Genomic DNA, 20,404 nt, shown 5'->3' on the forward strand with positions numbered 1-20,404 from the left:
GCAGACGAACTAGATTTTAAAACAAAGACTGTAACAAGAGATGAAGAAGGGCATTATATCATAATTAAGGGATTTATTCATCAAGAAGACCTAACAATTGTAAATATTTATGCTGCCAGTGTGAGAGCACCCAAATATATAAATCAATTAATCACAAACATATATAAATGTATACATAATAATACAGTGATTGTAGGGGACTTTAATCCTCCACTTACAGCAAGAGACAGATCATCTAGGCAGCAAGTCAATAAGGAAACAATGACTATGAATGACACATTGGACCAGATGGACTTAACAGATATATTCAGAACTTTTCATCCAAAAGCAGCAGAATACACATTCTTCTCGAATACACATAGAACATTCTCCAAAATACATCACATACTGGGTGAGAAAATAGCTCTCAACAAATATAAAAAGATTAAGATCATACCATGCATGTTTTCATATCACAATGTTATGAAACTCAAAATGAATCACAAGAAAAAATTTGGAAAGCCCTCAAATACATGAAGGTTAAAGAACATCCTACTAAAGAATGAATGGGTCAACCAGGAAATTAAAGAAGAAATTAAAAAAATATATGGAAGCCAATTAAAAGGAAAACACGACAATTCAAACTCTTTAGGATGCAACAAAGGCAGTCTTAAGAGGAAAATACATTGCATCAGCCCGTGTCAAGAAGCAAGAAAGGTCCCAAATACACAACCTAACCTCACACCTAAAGGAACCAGAAAGGCAGCAGCAAAGAAATCCCAAAGCCAGCAGAAAAAGAGAAATAATAAAGATTAGAGCAGAAACAAACAATATAGAATCCAAGAAAGAAAGAAAGAAAGAAAGAAAGAGAAAAAAATATCAGTAGAACAGATCAATGAATTTAAGAGCTGGTTTTTTAAAAGAATAACCAAAATTGATAAACCCCTAACCAGACTTCTCAAAAGAAAAGAGAGAGGACCCAAATATATAAAATCATGAATGAAAGAGGAGAGATCACAACCAACGCCACAGTAATACAAACAATTATCAGAGAAAATAATGAAAAATTACATACCAAAAAACTGGACAATCTGGAAGAAATGGACAATTCCTAGATACTCACACACTACCAAAACTCAAACGGGAAGAAATAGAAAATTTGAACAGACCCATAACCAGCGAAGAAATGGAATTGGAATTATCAAAAATCTCCCAGCAAGTAAGAGTCTTGGGCCAGATGGCTCAGGGAAATTCTACCATACATTTAAAGAAGAGTTAATACATATTCTTCTCAAGCTGTTCCAAAAACTAGAAATGGAAAGAAAGCTTCTAGACTCATTCAAGGAGGACAGCATTACCTTGACTCTAAAACCAGATAAAGACCCCACTAAAAAGGAGAATTAGAGGCCAATATCCCTGATGACTATGGTTGCAAAAATTCTCAACAAGATACCAGCAAATTGAATTCACAGTGTATTAAAAGAATTATTCACATGATCAACTGGGATTCATTCCTGGGCTGCAGGGCTGGGTCAATACTCACAGTTCAATCAACGTGATACATCAGATTAATAGAAGAAAGGATAAGAACCATACGATGCTGTCAACAAATGCAGAAAAAGGATTTGACAAAATACAGCACCCTTTCTTAATAAAAACCCTCAAGAAAGTTAGGATAGAAGGAACATACCTTAACATCATAAAGGCCATATAAGAAAGACCCACAGGCAATATCATCCTTAATGCAGAGGGCTTTCCCCTGAGATCAGGAACATGGCAGGGATGTTCAATCTCACCACTGTTTTTTTTTTTAACATAGTGTTGGAAGTCCTAGCTACAGCTATCAGACAACAAAAATGAAACAAAAGGCATCCAAATTGACAAAGAAGAAGACCAACTTTCACTCTTTACAGATGACGTGATCTTCTACATGGAAAACCCAAAAGACTCCACCCAAAAACTGCTATAGCTGATACATGAATTCAGCAAAGTAACAAAATATAAAATCAATGTACAGAAATCAGTTGCATTTCTATACACCAATAATGAAGCAGCAGAAAGAGATATCAAGGAATTGATCTCATTTACAATTGTACCCCAAAACCATAAAATACCTAGGAATAAACCTAACCAAAGAGGTAAAAGATCTGTATACTGAAAACTATAGAAAGCCTATGAAAGAAACTGAAGAAGACACAAAGAAACTGAAAAAAAATGCAATGCTCATAAATTGGAAGAACAAATATTGTTAAAAAGTTGATAATACCCAAAGCAATCTACACATTCAATGCAATCCCAATCAAAATAGCATGAACATCCTTCACAGAGCTAGAACAAACAATCCTAAATATTTTATGGAACCACAAAAGACCCCAAATAGCCAAAGTAATGTTGAAAAAGAAAACCAAAGCTGGAGGCATAACAATCCCAGACTTTAAGCTGTATTATAAAGCTGTAATCATCAACACAGTATGGTATTTGGCACAAAAACAGACACATAGACCAATAGAATAGGATAGGGAACCCAGAAATGGATGCACTAATAGATGGCCAACTAATCTTTGACAAAGCAGGAAAGAGATTCCAATGGAAAACAATATAAGTCTCTTTAGCAAATGGTTCTGGGAGAACTGGACAGCAACATGCAGAAGAATGAAACTGGACCACTTTCTTACACCATACACAAAAATAAATTCAAAATGGATGAAACACCTACATGTGAAGCAGGAAACCATCAAAATACTAGAGGAGAAAACAGGCAACAACCTCTTTGAAGAGCAAAGGAAACAATCAATAAAACTAAAATGCCAACTGATGGAATGGGAGAAAATAATTGCAAATGACAAATCAGGTAAAGGGTCATTATCAAAAATTTATAAAGAACTTACCAAACTCAACACCTGAAAAACAAATAATCCAGTGAAGAAATGGGCAACAGATATGAATAGACACTTTTCCAAAGAAGACATCCAGATGGCAAACAGACATATGAAAAGATGCTCAACATCGCTCATCATCAGGGAAATACAAATCAAAAACCACATTAAGATACCATCTCATACTTGTCAGAATGGCTAAAATTATCAACTCAGGAAACAAGAGATGTTGGCGAGGATGTGGGAAGGGGAACCCTCTTGCCCTATTGGTGGGAATGCAAACTGGTTCAGCCACTCTGGAAAACAGTGTGGAGGTTCCTCAAAAAGTTAAAAATAGAATTACCCTACAATCCAGCAATAGCACTACTAGGAATTTATCTGAAGGAGACAGGAGTGCTGATTCAAGGGACACACGCACTCCAATGTTTATAGCAACACTATCAATGATAGCCGAAGTATGGAAAGAGCCCAAATGTTCATTGACTGATGAACGGATAAAGAAAATGTGGTTTACATATAACATGGAATACTACTTGGTGATGAAAAAGAATGAAATCTTGCCATTTGCAACAATGTGGATGGAACTGAAGGGTATTATGCTATGTGAAATAAGTCAGTCAGAGAAAGACAGATACCAAATGATGTCACTCATATGTGGAATTTGAGAAACTTAACAGATGACCATAGGGGAAGGGAAGGAAAAATAAGATACAAACAGAGAAGGAGGCAAACTATAAGGGACTCTTAAACACAGAGAACAAACTGAGGGGTTGATGGGGGTGAGGGCTTGGGGGGGAGGGTTGTGAAAATGGGTGATGGGCATTGAAGAGGGCACTTGTTAAGTGATAAATCACAGGAATCTACTCCTGAAGCCAAGACTACACTGTATATTAGCTAACATGACAATAAATTTTATTTTTTTAATATTTATTTATTTTTGAGAAACAGAGAGAGACAGAGTGTAAGCAGGGGAGGGGCAGAGACAGACACAGAATCTGAAGCAGGCTCCAGGCTCTGAGCTGTCAGCACACAGCCCGATGCAGGGCTGGAACTCATGAACTGTGAGATCATGACCTGAGCTAAAGTCGGTCACTTAACCGACTGAGCCACCCAGGCACCCTGACAACGAATTAAAAAAAAAAAAAAAAAGAAAAATGTATCCAATTACAAATAGAAGTTCCAACAAAAAAGCATTACCCAAAGTTGAGATGATACAAAATGCAATTATATAACATAAAAACTAAATTTTGGACACTGTCTTCAAGCTTAATATTTAACAAATTTAGATTCTTGATTTTGTGTGATAAATTTCATTTATTTTTGTTGGCTTCTATGGAAGAATTTGAGACTCCATTCATATAATATATTGAATAGAGTTCCAAATTGTTTTGATTTAAGTACAAAAAAAAAGATATGATATACACAGTGAAATATTACTAAGTCATAAAAAAGAATGAAATCTTGACATCTGCAATGATGTGGATGAAGCTAGAGAGTATTATTCTAAGCAAAATAAGTCAGAGAAAGACAAATATCATATGACTTCACTCATATGCGGAATTTAAGAAACAAACAAACAAAAAAAACAAGCAAAGGGAATAAAAGAGAGAGGCAAACCAAGAAACAGACTTCTAACTTTAGAAAACTTTAGAAAACATACTAATGGTTACCAGAAGTAAGGTGGGTCAAATACCTGATGAGGATTAAGGAGTGTACTTGCATGAGCACTGGGTGTTGTATTTAAGTGTTGAATCACTAAACTGTATACCTGAAACTAATATTATGTTGTATGTTAATCCACTGGAATTTAAATAAAAACTTTCCAGGGCGCCTGGATGGCTCAGTCAGTTGAAAGCCGGACTTCAGCTCGGGTCATGATCTCACGGTTCGTGGGTTCAAGCCCCACATTGGGCTCTGTGCTGACAGCTCAGAGCCTGAAGCTGCTTCGGATGCTGTGTCTGCCTCTCTCCCTGACCCTCCCCCGCTCTCTCTCTCTCTCTCTCAAAAATAAATAAACATTTTTAAAAAATTTATATAAAAACTTTTAAAGAAAGAAAATTCTTACTGGAAACAAAAAGGGATGGACATACCCTGTTTAAAAAACAATAATTTTGATAATATATAATGTATCTTTGAAAGAAAATAACATTTTCAGAAATCAGAAAAAAAAATTAAAAATAAAAACATTACTACCGTCCTACATAATCTCAGCACACAAGCATATATACCCAACATAGAGCAATACACACTTCAGTATGTCCACATATCAATCACATGCATAAACCTTATAATACACTTGTACAAATCCTCCATCGACACATGGTATGAATTTTGGTACCAAGTGGGTATGGAACAAAAGGATATATATGATAGATAGATAGATGATAGATAGATAGATAGATAGATAGATAGATAGATAGATAGATAGAATGTAGGATGAATATAAATATCATGAAAATAGAATGTGACAAATACGAATAGCCTGAAAGTACTGTTACTACTCAACCCTCATGATTATCACTTTCCATACTTTAACCCACCCCTAGATAAGCTTCCAATGTCAATGTGATACCCAAAGGAATACAACATCATATCCACAGATGAAAACAATACATACTGTAACTATTATTTAACAGATTTTCCAAACTTTCCATTTTTTGGCAATTTTTGTGTGAGACATAAAGATATATAATGTGACAACACACATGACACTTGGTACCCCAAGGTTTCATCAACCTACTCAACATTTAGAAAAGAGGAAATGGAACATTTGCACCCACAGGATTAGCCTGGAAGTTAAAAATAGGACCAACATTGCTTACGCACCCAGACCATCACTTCACACATCAAGTAGACCTTATTTACATGTACCAAAAAACACACATTACTAGATGAAACCATTATGCCATAATTGGACATTGGCATGCCTCAGGGACTTTAAAGGTAATTTTACCGCATACTTACACAGGGACGATGTTACAAGACCAATGCTGTCATTTATTTATTTATTTTATTTATTTTTAATGTTTATTTATTTTTGACAGAGAGAGTGACAGAGCATGAGCAGGGGAGAGGCAGAGAGAGAGGGAAACACGGAATCCGAAGCAGGCTCCAGGCTCTGAGCTGTCAGCACAGAGCCCGACGGGGGCCTCGAACTCACAGACTGTGAGATCGTGACCTGAGCTGAAGTCGGACGCTCAGCCAACTGAGCCACACAGGCGCCCCAGACCAATGCTTTTAAAACCAATTCTTCTATGATTTCAACTGAACCTTATAGCATCACACCCTATGGGGCACTTTCATGCAGAATATTCAGAAAACCAGCACCTAAAGTATCCATTTGGACCAATTCACACTTTGGTTTAGAGGGCATGGACATCACCCTGAAGGGCTAGTAAATTTCCCTAGAGCAGGAAAGATAACCTCAAAGTCAGTCTTTGAAATTTTCTCCATACCACGTCATAATGGAATGGAATCAAAATTCTTGAATAATACCATGAATGGACAACTCCCACCTAATGGGATAGCTGCATTTAAGTTATACCTCAATAACACAGGATATAGTATATAATGGAATGAAGACACAAAAGGTTGTATCTATGGATGCCACACAACACCTCAATCACTGAAGACATCCCCATGGAATATATCATTATTGTGCCACACCCTCATGGAGTTGACATATCTTCCAGTGATAACACTTTTGGATATGATCCAAGCTTATCAAAAATTGAATGCAATATTAAATAGTGGAATATTTTGAGAGATAACGTTTATGGCTTTAGGGATTACCTGTTATGGAGTTTCCTACTACAAGCTAACATCACAACCTAACAAATTACCAGTAAATATCACTAACTGTTGGAAATTTGGTCACTCTGTAGTTAAGGCAAAATGGTTCTCAGAACAGTCTATGACACTTTTACAATCAAACCTAAATGAGTTTTGGCACATGAGAGGTAAATGGGGTAATACAGTGTTTACGTGTGGTCATACTCTAGATAATTTTAATAGCCTTGCACCTCTGAGGTCCGGTCACCTTAGGTCCTTTCACACCTACATAGAATAAGACACAACTCAGTTGCCAATACTATAATGCTATCTTAATATCAAAATCTAAAGTCAACCTATATAACAAAGGAAGTAATCATACCTCCATGTCAATTAGAACAATTAGATGCAATATATTTTTTACTATCCCTTGGTTAATAAAGCTTCAATTACACAAGGAAGATCCACAAGCATGATGGGAAACATTAGGAATTGATTTTAATGCAGATCTAGTGACACAGATCGATCCAGGTATGCAGCAATATTTCTCTTCATTGATCCAACCATCAGAGGCACAATGGGGTAGAACACACATGGTCAGCACAGCACCCCATCTCTGAGAATATAACCAGAACTGATGGATCAATACCAATTTGTATAGCTAAAGAAGTTACCGTTGGCAAATGTGATGTATCACACAATAGTATAATGTATTATTGAGAGGGGACATTGGAATACTACACATTGTATGAGAACTTTCCATTGGGAGCCATAATGGACACATGGCATTACTGACCCAACACCAAAAATTCTCAGACCAACTATGTTTGAACCTATATTACTTAACCCTGTGAGAATTGCATACAAATTACGTGGCATAGAGTTGAAGTAACCTTCCAAAAGAAACAATTCAAACTGTTCTATATACAACCTGCATGTGAAATTTATGCAACAGAGCTGGGAAGAGCCACCACGAACTGCCCGACTTGCCACCCATCAAGAGAATTAGATTAGAATATCTCTAACAATGCAGGTAGGACTAGACATCATCTTTAACTTAATTATCTCTGGAATTCAAGAAGGAGAAATCCAGACTATTGAGCAGGAACTATTTTGTGTTTAAAAAACACGTAAACCCCCTACTTACTGCAGTAGGAAATTTAGGTTCCAAAATCTCCTCAGTGTTCAGAGATCTACATTCTATTATTTTGCTTATGCATGATTACCATGCCTAGCACCTGGAGCTTAACTATAACACTGGCCATAAGCTCCAAACCTTCCAACAGAATTTACTCAATCTTAGAAATCTCTACCTAAGAGAACAATTAAAAAATTACTGTAGAATCAGTAACCTACTGGAGAAGTACGGAATAATATCAGAAACATTATTATAACAGGTAAAATGTGTTCTTTGGGCTGGATGGAGTCTCTCTTACAGTTGGACACCTCCAGACCATCGGGTTGTGACAATACAAGACAATGTAAACTTTCATTGTTGAGACTATTAGGGGGTCGAAGTCTATTAGCATTTGACACATACACATATGAAAGTACATGGTAACACAGCTCTTTTGGCAACCCATGTACCCTTCTGGATTGATGGCTATTTACTACCCAAAGAGATGATATTTCAATGGTCTAATGGCATGTATTATACCTAGTGTGAATTAGAAATCAATGCTAATCTGGGGCACCTGGGTGGCTCAGTCAGTTAAGTGTCCTACTTCAGCTAGGGTCATGATCTCACAGTTCGTGGGTTTGAGCCCCTAGTCAGGCTCTGTGCTGACAGCTTAGAGCCTGGAGCCTGCTTCAGATTCTGTGTATCCCTCTCTCTCTCTCTGCCTCCCCCATTCACACTCTGTCTCTCTCTCAAAAATAAATAGAACATTTAAAAAAAATTAAAAAAAAAGAAATCAGTGCTAATCTGTATCCTTTTCCAAGAACATCCAAGGAAAATGTATTCCTAGACATGGGACATTTTAACTGGACACCTGGTGTTAAGAACTCAGAGGTCATATTCTGTAATCACTCTATGATGAATGATACTGTCATCACCGTGGACAATGAGTACATTAAAATACTGTATGCTATTAATGTGACATTGAATAATGTTACTATGATGGGTATTTTTATCTCAGAACATTCATATAAAGATTTTCCAACATCCTAGCATACTAAAGTAACAGAAATACCTTGGGTAAAACTGACAAAATTGACCAGCTTTTAGATGGAAGCTTAGAAGATCCCATAAAACCTAGCAGCCCATAAAACAAGCTAACCCACTCTGAACACCCTGCACAGGCCATTCATGCGCCCTCAAAACTCATCAACACCAACATAGCTGCATTAAACAGAGATACACAAAATTTACATATTATTTGTTTTGTTTTGTTTTTCTCTGGAGTTCTATTTCTGTTCTTGTCTTCAAAAAAATTTTCCCCGTTTATGTTCAAAATAAACAACTGTATCGTTACTTCCTGTGTTTTATTTCAATTGCACTATACTTGGAATGTAGATGTATTTGGAAAAGTCAGAGTACATCAAAACTATTACAAGACTTTTGAAAATTACAGTTAATGTTTCAGAAGAAATCTGCTCAGGTTTGCAGGTTCTTGATCTTTCCATTAAAAGATGAAAAAAAGCCATCCTAGTCACGCCTCACATTTAATCAGATTCTTCCGTATTAATGCATTAAAGCTTTGGAACAAATCAGTCTCAACCAGGAACAGCCGTGTTAGAAAAAACTAGAGTAAGAGCTACCATTCAATTTTTCATGTTCAGAATGCCTGAGAAAGCATTTTTGGACTATTAAGAAAGTTTATTTAGCATAAAAGTTCAATATGAAAACGCACGACCTGATTTTTATACTGTAGTAAAACAGATGCTATGGAGGGGACATGTGAAAGCCGTTGGTTTCTTCCGGTGAACACACCCATTGTTTATACTCGTTCCAAGGTTTCTAACAGGATGATACGATTTCCTGGAATTACCACCATTCCAATATTGTTCTCTTGCCCACTAGTTGCCATCTCCACACATTCATCCATCACAAGATTCATAAAGGGATGGAAGCCCCGCAATATTCCTTGGCCACGTCTGCCACCATTTAATTTCAATGGTAATTTCTTGTCCGTAAATTTTTTCAACTCAGGAGGGTGAGCTTTGCTCATGGTGTCTACTCGGCAAGCTCAAAGATCCAAAATTTACATATTAAATATTCCTTCCTGGAATTGCTAACAAAACCTTTTCAACATGTGATTTGTTCTGGCTATATTTGTTCTGGTCTGGGTATAACCCTTAAAAATACTTACAGGTGGGCAGGAATTATTTCTCTACCCATATTTGGAAATCCATTAAGGAAATCTTTCTCATTGCTTTTAGCTATTATCTTTGCTCCATATCTTATTGAAGATGCTATTATAATGTTATGCACCCTGAGGCTTAAGAAGGGAAAATTACAAAAAGACTGATTAACCACACCTTTGCCATTCTTTTCTGTGAGCCTATAATGAAGATCTCATATGTATTTGTGGACTTCTACCTACCTGTACTTGACAATATGATTTTCATTTGGCTGTTTTGTTGATTTCTTAGCTTACCTTAATGGACTTACTTACTAAGATAATTTCACTTACCTTAATACTAAATTCAGATTTAGTTTGGCTTTTCTTACTTGACTTAATTCTTATTAAATGTGACTTTGGGTTTTAGTTTTGATTCTGATTTGACTTTATAACCTGATTTGACTGATATCTGATTTAATCCTTAATTTTGCTTTACTGTAAACAATCGAACTTGTTTTATTTAGTGTGATGTTCATTTTATGATGTCAGTTGACATTTCATAGGATCTGAGATTGATTTGATTTTGTTTGATTTTCATTGGAACTATGGTTGGGTGACTTAGATTTGCCTTCATCCAAGTTAGCAGAATAAAAACACAGTGCTGATCTGGTTAAAGATGTAGTTGATTCCTGAATGATCCTTAAGATTAGTCATGAGGAATCTCTGGGTGCGATGTAGAGAACAAGATGGAGTCACTCCTGTCAAGCAATCACTCGTGTCAAGCAGTGACATAAGCAGCCAAGGTATTGCAGCTAAGACCAGATATCACTAAAACCAGCACAGGCTGATGGCATCCAGAACCGATAACCAGCAAAGCCAAGAGAGCCTGGAAGAACCCAGAGCTGATCATCACTAGAATCAGAAGAGACCTGCAAAGTCCCAAGACTGATTAAACCCCTTTTAAAAAGGAAGGACCTTCTGCAGCAAACTGTCAGACTCTGACGCTGACTCTTCCACGTCTGGCTGCATCAGAAAGACAAGTGCCGCCAAAGGCTCTGCCCTATTGATCTCTGAACATAACACAGATCCTCCAACAGCCTGAAAATAATAAGCTGTAAGTACCGAGAACTGACCAGGACCCTACCTTGGCCTCATCTCAACTGCGAGCTCACAGACGGACTTCACACTTGATTTGTTAACTCTTACCCCTTTTTGTATCTCGTTTGTTGTGTGCCTTTGTATTATGCTTTGCTTTGTGTGGCATGTATGAAGCCACGTTACATGCATAGTATTATCTCATGGAGTCTGGAACCCTGCACCTGCTTTCAGTTATACTAACCTTGCTCTATGATTGAATAAAGCGGACCCTGTCAAAAAGACACAACTCATGTGTACGCCTTCGTAGCGTGCTCGCCACAGGCCTGGAGAGCTTGAACACAAAAGAGAATGAAGCTTGCAATCGAGGAGAAAACTTACCCTCAAACCCATGGGTGGGCGAGAAAGCAGGGAGCTCAGCTGGCTCCGTGGGTACAGACACCTGTTTGCTCACCAGCCTCAGAGTTGGGGGGTCTTCTTCCTGCTTCAGACGGCCAAGTAATGTTAACCTTAAAAATAAAACCGCCAGCTGTCTTGCTAACAGAAACGGGTTTGAGAGTAGCACAGAATTGCAATTCCCAACTAGCAGGTTACGGCAAAACCACAGGCAAGCCCAGGGAACAAAGGAGAGGAGGGCTCTTTTATAGAGGAAAAGTGGGACGTGGGGAGGACGTTCTAAACCAAAAATTCATTGGGGTAAACTGGGAGTTGGAAGTGTAGTGACTTTTCATTGGCTGAGTTGTGATAGTCTCTCATTGGGTGGGCTGTTGCCAGGCAAAAGGGAGAGACTGTACCCTTTCCGCTGGGATAGTGAAATAGTATCCAGGCTCCAGGTCCATTTCTTCCTCTTGGGGAGGCAGTTGACAGCGCGGTAAGGTGTGAGAGCTCCCCATGCTGGCCTCCCGACTCCACGCTAAACAAGGTTTCTTTTTACTAATATTCACATCGGCCAGGAGATAGATATAAGAGCTCTCTGAACCTTCCGCTCATTTTTGCTCCAAAAATAAACTTATTTTAAAATAACATAGTAATAACGATGAGACATCAATTATCCATCAAGAATTTGGAGCTTCCGGTTTCTTCCTCTGGAGTGGATTTGGTCTAGGCGGAGCATATTCTAATCCCTTGCACTAGAGAACTTCACAGTGGGAAGTGAAGGTTTGGGGAGGCGAGGCTAGGCAGAGGACCCACGACAATATCCACAGGTCTCCTTCTCCCCTCCTGCTGTAGGGGCAGGCTCAGTTAGAAGCTGGGGCTTTGTAGTTGAGTGTCACCTCCTCCCCCCCGGGCGCTCAGCCAGGCTCTTGCCCCTAGTCACTCCCTTTCTGACGTCACGTGCTCTCTGTACTTGGAACACAGGGTGTGGTGGGCATGCGTTTGTTCTTTGCTCTATGCAACTCTAAAGAGCTGAGTTGACTTCAGAGTAGAAAAGCTGAGTTCAGCAACACACACTCAGATGCTCCTTGCCTCTTTGGCTTCTCAGATTATGCTCCCCCAGTGCCGGGGATACAAATATGTCTTGCCCAAACTTTTCTTGCCTTTTTTTTTTTTTTTTTTTTCTAAGTTAAGTAAAGAGATTATGTTTCTCATTCATGGAGGTTACTCAAAGCCCTGGCTGGAAACAGTACATGTGAGTCTGTGCTGGGTGTCTGAAAGCATTCTCAGTCTTTGCTTTTTATTTTATTTATTTATTTTTTTAACATTTATTTATTTTTGAGAGACAGAGTGAGACAGAACACGAGAGGAGGAGGGGCAGAGAGAGAAGGAGACAGAGAATCTGATGCAGGCTCCAGGCTCCGAGCAAGCGTTCATCACAGAGCCCAATGGGGGGCTCAGACCCATCATGACATGAACTGAAGCTGGACTCCTAACCGACTGAGCCACCCAGGTGCCCCCCCTTTTTTTAATGTTTATTTATTTTTGAGAGAGAGAGAGAGAAAGAGAGTGATGCTGGGCTCGAACTCGTGAACCGTGATATCATGACCTGAGCCAAAGTTCGGTGCTTAACCACTTAACTAACTGAGCCACCCAGTGCTCTGGGCTTTGCTTTTTGAAGAGAGAATTTCACTCTTCTTGTTCGTCCTGTAAACCTGGAAAGTATTGTGAGATCACCTTAGGGTACTCCTGGGAAAAGTAGACCTGGTCAGCTTTCAATTATCCACAGGTTCAGCAAGTATTAGACTGTCAGATTAGCTCCCAAGGAAGCTGGATAGCTGGAAAGGTGAGCAGTCTTTTGGTCATGGGCAAGTTTTTCATTTGGGCTCTGCCGCTTTCTAGCAGTGTGCTTTGGGCAAGTTACCTGAACAGGCTAGTCTTAGCCTTTCTGTAGCAAAGGAGGAGATGCCGTGCCTATTCCACACTGCCACCAGGTAAGAACATGTGGAGTGTGCTGTCTGGACCACAGGAAGAGCTCAGTAAATGGTAGCTGTTGTACCTCTGCTTCTAGGCTCCACCTCCTACACCACATCCTAGCCAAACTACTATTTTTTAGGAATTCATTTTCGATATTATAAGGTCATAGATGTTCTGAATTTTTAAGGTCCGGAGAGAATGTGCAGATTACCTTATCTATTTTCTTTCACAGAGAAGTGATCCCTTAGGGGATTGGGTGGACTTTCCCTGGGTAATTATAGAATGACGAGAATCCAGAATTTTTGTTTCTGAGTCCAGGCCTTTTTCCCCCACACCACACCACTTATCAAAACCCAGTGGCTTTTCTCCTTGCCCAGGGACCAGAAGGAGCTCCCCCTGGGTACGCCAGAACTGCCGGTAGGATTACCATTTTGTTATACTTGGCTAGGAGAGAGCATAGTGTGTCACAGTTCACAGGCCTGTTGACGGCCCAAGCCCCACATTGTGCCTCCTACGAGATCACAGCCTCCAATGAGGTAATGAAGCCTCTGGGTGTTTTGTGGCTGTCAGCTGAGAAAAGCATTTCCCCATTATTCTTTCTGCAGGAAGCCACAACTCTCAGCCTCCCAAATGGGGAAGAGGAGCTGTGGGGTGTAGGACTGGCTTCCTATTTCCACTGAGCCACGGCAATGAAACTCGGAGCCTGGGGAGTCTTTCTCCAAGCGAGTGAGGGCTGAAGGACGGGAGAAGCCACAGCCCCTGGTCCCACAACTGAACAGAAACCCCACCACTGGCAAGGCAACTAGCGGCCAGTGGTTTTCTCTCCTTGGGGTTGGGCAGAGAAGCCTAAGAAGCCACCAAAGGCCGGAGAGGAGGAGCCCCACCTCTGTGTTCTCTGAGCAGTTCTGCTTTTATCTCTCTTAGTTATCGCTGTTCCATTTTAAGCTTCATTTGAATAAAGAGTTTTGCTGCTATGTATGAATACTCACACACACACACACACTCTCACACACGCTAGACCTTTTTTTTTTTTTTTTTTTTTTAACTAGACCTTTTCCTTTTAGCTTCCCTTACTTTCCCTGCTGGACAGATATACAAAAATGAGGGGCTCACATTTGGATCAATTCATGCCCTGTAAGGCCAAGGACAATTGGTGTGCCCTGAGAGGAGAATAAGGAGAGAGTATTTAGAGAGAGCCACAGCTTCTGGGATTACCAGCCTTCTAAGGATGTTTACCTGCACTGTATTTTTTAAGCCTCTATATCTCTGTAACTGACTTGTCTACAAGTTGAATCTCAAAGCAACACTTGCCAAGGACATCCCCAGGCTTACTGAGGATGCCTGTCCTTGGGGGGCACTGGATACCTCAAGTTAGCATGGCCGTACCCTGACATATGTGTTCTTTGAGCCTCAGGAGTGAATTGGCCTGCAAAAGGACCCCTTTGTCACTCAGATTTATATCTCTTTTGAGGAGAAATGAAGGGGATGCTACAGAATGACCTATAAGTTCTTAATTCTTGTCCTAGGGTGGTGCAGTCTTTTGCTGATAAATGAGAGGGGATATAGACACACAGTCAAGACTGGATGGGTCGGAGGGTGGTCAGGAAAGGAGATCATAGCCACATCACAGAGTGACTGTGTTTGCAGAGAGACCTGTCACTCTGCTCTCTGAGCTCAGGCAGGAGGGCAAGAAAGCCCATTTTGTCGGCACTACGGTGTCATGCAATTTTGGTGGTTTCTTACTTATCCACACCCATTTGAGCTCAAAGACGACAGAACCCTAATAAGAGAGAGTCATAAGTTCCATGTGGAAATCATGAGCCTTCAGCACAAGGGGACCACTTCTTCTGCATCCTCCTGGGACTGACCGTCTCCCTAACCAGTGAGTGAGCTAATGATCGTGATATCTGCTTAGTTCCTATCTAGCTGACAGAACTTGATCAGGAAGCCCCCTCTCACCAGACACTAAGTCGGGTGCCTTGATCCTAGCTTCCCCAGTCTCCAGAGCTGTAAGAAATAAGTTTATGTTTATAAACCACCCAGTCTACGGTATTTTTGTTATAGCAGCCGGAATGGATTAAGACACTATGTTTTTTTTTTTTTTATCATAGCTACAATAACCAACCATGATATTGCCTTGCTTAGTCCAATAAGACATAGATTGGCAAGCATACATCTATGGCAGTGCCCCACTGATACTATTGTCCCAAGTTCCATACTGCCAAACAGTTACATAATGTCTGTGATATAGCTACTTAGTTTAAACCCTGAGAATGATATGGGCACTAGACAATAAATACTCACTTGCTGAAACCCAGATTTGTAATTTATTTCTCAACATGGATGGTTTTTTGGAACCCTGGAAATATCCAAAACATACAAAGCCAAATGTTAGAATTTTAAGCGCCCTATATTTATTTCTAAGATATAATAGCGATCAAATTGCACAACGAATTTTCTTTTTACAAATGATACTCTATTGTGCTCTCCTCAAAACTCTAACCTCAGAGTCCATAAGCAAAATCCACTGTGCTACTTGTTAACTTCAATCGCCCACTGGAGCTTACGGGCTTGCAATTTTCAAGCATCTACCCCTCCCAAACTCGATTATTCTTGCGTATTTCAGTAACTTGATGAAAAACAAGTTGGGGCTTTTTATTTCCGCTCATATTTCAATAATGACTTTTTTCTAATAATAAGAACAAATTCACTCCCCTAGAAAGTTTTAAAAAAAGCAAAGAGCTTAAATGAGGACCAATGATTTCTCCCAGGTACCACTGTGACCTATGTAGCTTGATCAATAGACCACTCACTGAGAAGACCAAACTGTGAGTCTAAGTTTCTGCTTATCTCTTTCCTGATTTCATTTTTCAAAGTGTTTGAGCATTCTCCTGGACTATTCAACAACACAGTCTGCCCTGACATTGTCTTATTCTCAGGGTTTTTCCTTGTCTCTCCAAATGGATTGTAAACATCTCATGGTCAGAAATAGTATTAGTTCTCAATAAAATCTTACAGGTTTGGGTCTAAGTGGGCATACAATTCTCCTCTCTTACCTGATTCCCAGACCACAGCCACGTCTAACTGTCAGGCACTTAGACCAGATCTTCTCAGTGGGATCCGGAGAGGGGTACATTAAAGGAAGAGTTTTCTACATTAAAATGAGTGTCCATTTCTGCTGCAAACAACTCTTGAGACATTCTTTCTGATGATCCTAAAATGCCCTCTCTCATAACCACTTCTCCCTCCACAGATGTTCATTCTCCTGACGTCTCTTTCTCGTACTTGTTCCTCCCTTCCCAAATCTTCAGTTACCCTAACTTTCAGGCCTCACACTACCTAAAGCGATTCGAATATTTATAGAACACCTCTGGCCTGCCAGACGCAATCATCCAACATCCACTAGAGAAACACAGAACCTACCTATGGAGCTTTGTGTTCATAGCGAAGACAGACAATTATAAAAACAATGAGTGATAAGGGGATACGTGTGGGTAATGGGAGCGTGTAGCAAGAGTACCTAGTCCTGCTTTGAGGGCTTCCTGGAGGAACCGAGATATGGAGAATGTGTAGGAATTAGGTGAAGAGGTGAGAGGATATTCTAGAAAGAGAGAGGAAGGGAGAGCGGGAAAGAGAGAGAGAGATAAAGACTTGTTTCAAGCAACTCAAAGGAATTCAGCATCAAGTGTGGCAGGGCCATGGTGTTGGGGGTCGGGGAGGAGAGGCCAGCTAAGAGTTCTAAGAGTTAATAGGGGCCGCTTAAAACCTAAAGGGGGCCTGGCTGGCCCAGTCAGTGGAGCATGCCATTCTTGATCTCAGGGTCCTGAGTTTGAGCCCCACCCACACTGGGTGTGGAGCTTACTTACCCAAAACAAAACCAAACCAAAAACCTAAGGGGAAACCATTGACGAGTTGCAAGCTGGGGAATGACACGATTAAATTATCATCTTTAGAAGGCTTTCCTTGCTAGGGTGAGCAAGAAAACACCCCCAGCTGATCTCGAAGGAGGTTGGGATGCAGTAAAACAGGTGAGAAATGAGGACTAGTGTATGGCTCTGGAGTAGGAGAGAAGTTGCCTGATTTTAGAAATATTTAGGCAAAGGGACAATTTATAGGACACGGGGGTTGATAATATGCTATGAGGTGGGACAGAGGGTAGCCTAGGACGCCTGACTTGAACAACATGGAGGTTAGTGGGCCTTTCCCCGAGCTGGTGAATACAGGAGAGGAGCAGGTTCAGCAGGAGGATGCCCAGGTTACTAAGCTGAATGTTGCATCCCAGATTTAACGCACTTGCGTGGAGCTCAACGAGAACTCGGGTTCCACGTATAGCTTTGTGAATCTCTGGCACAAAGAGAGAGTAATGGGGGCGCCTGGGTGGCTCGTCGGTTAAGCGGCCGACTTCGGCTCGGGTCACGATCTCACGGTCCGTGGGTTCGAGCCCCGCGTCGGGCTCTGTGCTGACAGCTCAGAGCCTGGAGCCTGTTTCAGATTCTGTGTCTCCCTCTCTCTCTGCTCCTCCCCTGTTCATGCTCTGTCTCTCTCTGTCTCAAAAATAAATAAACGTTAAAAAAAAATTAAAAAAAAAAAAAAAAGAGAGAGTAATGGAAGCCACAGAAAACGTGTGAGTCAAGCAAGAAGTCTTTTCTCAGCTCTTTCACCTCAGGGTCCTGTCATCATGACAGCAGCTCTGAGTAAGGGGCACTGCCTCCACAGACTGATGTCAGACGGGGACAGGAGAATTTACGACAGCATTTCTTAAGGGGCAGTTATGCTGAAAATCTGTTCCCTGAGAAAAACCACACAGCCACATGCACACATACATGTTATTTCGTGATCAAATAAGTTTGGAAAAACCTGTTCATCTAGACACTATTAAGGGCTGACAAGTTCTGCAGTAAAGATGCATTTCCTCTTTAATGCAGCATTCTTCACAAGCCAGCCCTGGTCACAGGTGATTCTGTGAATCACATTCACAGAATCTGAATGTGTCAGGGTGAAGGAAGAGAGAGAAAGCTAACCTTTCCCAGATGCGTGTTTTTAAGTCAAGCCCTAGGGAGAGTGTCCACGCCTTCATTTATCAAAGTAAAAAATTGTATCTCAGTGGTAGGTTACACATTTGACAGCTTGGGATACATTGGGCTCATCACTTAGCCCCTCAAGGTTTCAGTCTCAGACAATCCCAGTAGACACAGCAGAGGGAAAACTGGCAGTATAATTTTCAAAATCTGAACTGGTCATAGGGTTTCTAAAAAAGCATTCTCTGTGACTTTGAATTTGAGTCCCAACTGTGCTATTTCTTTAACCAGCAAGGCCATCTTTCAGAATGGAAGGAGAGATAAAGAGTTTTCTAGACAAAAATTAAGAGTTCATGACCGCTAAACCAGCTCTGCAAGAAATTTTAAGGCGGACTCTGAATGGAGTTAAAAAAAAAAAAAAAAAGACCAAAGCAACAAAGACTAGAAAGGACCAGAGAACATCACCAGAAACACCAACTCTACAGGTAACACAATGGCACTAAATTCGTATCTTTCAATAATTACTCTGAATGTAAATGGACTAAATGCTCCAACCAAAATACATAGAGTATCAAAATGGATTAAAAAAAAACAACAACAAGATCCATCTATATGCTGTCTGCAAGAGGCTTATTTTAGACCTAAAGACACCTGCAGATTGAAAGTGAGGGGATGGAGAACGATCTATCATGCTAATGGACATCAAAAGAAAGCCAGAGTATGGGGCACCTGGGTGGTTCAGTCCGTTAAGTGTCCAACTTCGGTTCAGGTCATGATCTAATGGTTCGTGACTTTGAGCCCTAAGTCAGGCCCTCTGCTATCACTGCAGAGCCAGCTTCCGATCCTCTGTCTCCCTCTCTCTCTGTCCCTCCTATCTCCCCTCCCAACAATAAATAAACATTAAAAAAAAGAAAGAGGGGCACCTGGGTGGCTCAGTCAATTGAACGTCCGACTTTGGCTCAGGCCATGATCCCGCAGTCTGTGAGTTTGAGCCCCACATTGGGCTCTGCGTTGACAGCTCAGAGCCTGGAGCCTTCTTCGGATTCTGTGTCTCCCTCTCTCTCTGCCTCTCCCCCTCTCATGCTCTGTCTCTCTCTCTCTCTCTGTCAAAAATAAATAAACATTAAAAAATTTTTTTAAATAAAAAAAAAAAAAAAGAAAGAAAGAAAGCCAGAGTAGCCATACGTATACCAAAGAAACTAGATGTTAAAACAAAGTCTGGAACAAAACACGAAGAAGGGCATTATATCATAATTAAGGAGTCTATACATCAAGAAGATCTAACAATTATAAATATTTGTGCCCCCAACCTGAAACACCTAGATATCTAAATCAATTAATAATATACATAAAGAAACTCATTGATAATACAATGATAGTAGGGGACTTTATTTCCTCACTTACATCAATGGATAGATCATCTAAGCAGAAAATCAACAAGGAAACAGTGGCTTCAAATGACACACTGGACCAGACTGACTTAACAAATATATTCAGAACATCTCATCCTAAAGCAGCAGAATACATGTTCTTCCTGGGGGCACATGGCACATTCTCCAGAATAGATCACATATTGGGTCACAAATCAGCCCTCAACAAGTGCATGAAGATCAGGATATACCATGCATATTTTCAGATCACAGTGCTATGAAACTTGAAGTCAACCACAAGAAAGAATTTGGAAAGACCACAAATACATGGAGGTTAAAGAACATCCAATTCTTGTGTTTCTTAGTTGTATAATCTTGAACCGAATATCTAAACTTTTTGAACCTCTGTTTTCTCATCTGTTAGTGGGGATATAACAGTAAATATCTAGAAGGATTATTATTAGATGTTACCATGAATAAACTGAAGGGGAGAGGCTGAGGTTGTACCACAGAGTTGGAAGAGATAAAGCTGGAATTGAAACCCAGAGCTTTGGGTCCTAAATCTGGGGCTCCCTTTACTAACCAAATCATTTCTACCAGTGTCCTTTGGATTGTGTCTTGGGGTTTACCTTTGACAATAACCTTATACAAGGAAAATC

At 40.2% G+C, this 20,404-nt stretch overlaps 2 protein-coding genes across 5 annotated transcripts in view; both read right to left on the reverse strand.

Annotated features, from left to right (window-relative positions):
- Positions 1 to 12,290, reverse strand: part of LOC122228361 — a 101,167-nt gene extending 88,877 nt beyond the window's left edge. For 3 of the 4 annotated variants that reach the window (XM_042953367.1, XM_042953366.1, XM_042953368.1), the window contains exons 1-2: positions 11,800 to 12,290; positions 11,387 to 11,489 (exon numbers count right to left, since the gene is read on the reverse strand). In XM_042953367.1, coding sequence (XP_042809301.1) covers positions 11,387 to 11,489; positions 11,800 to 11,898 — 202 coding nt within the window. In that variant the 5' untranslated portion in view covers positions 11,899 to 12,290. Of the gene's footprint in view, positions 1 to 11,386 lie in introns of all 4 variants that reach the window. The other variant, XR_006206539.1, reaches the window with a different exon arrangement.
- LOC122228363 (small nuclear ribonucleoprotein G-like) lies at positions 9,566 to 9,796 on the reverse strand. The gene has a single exon (XM_042953370.1). The coding sequence runs from the start codon at positions 9,794 to 9,796 to the stop codon at positions 9,566 to 9,568; it is 231 nt and encodes a 76-aa protein (XP_042809304.1).
- Positions 12,291 to 20,404: the final 8,114 nt, after the last annotated feature.

Source organism: Panthera leo, chromosome C1 (genome assembly GCF_018350215.1).
Source record: "Panthera leo isolate Ple1 chromosome C1, P.leo_Ple1_pat1.1, whole genome shotgun sequence".
NCBI lineage: Eukaryota > Metazoa > Chordata > Mammalia > Carnivora > Felidae > Panthera > Panthera leo.

What these genes read in the sequence shown, in the direction of transcription:
- LOC122228363 (XM_042953370.1), bottom strand. Translation starts at nt 9,796, where the DNA reads ATGAGCAAAGCTCACCCTCCTGAGTTGAAAAAATTTACGGACAAGAAA.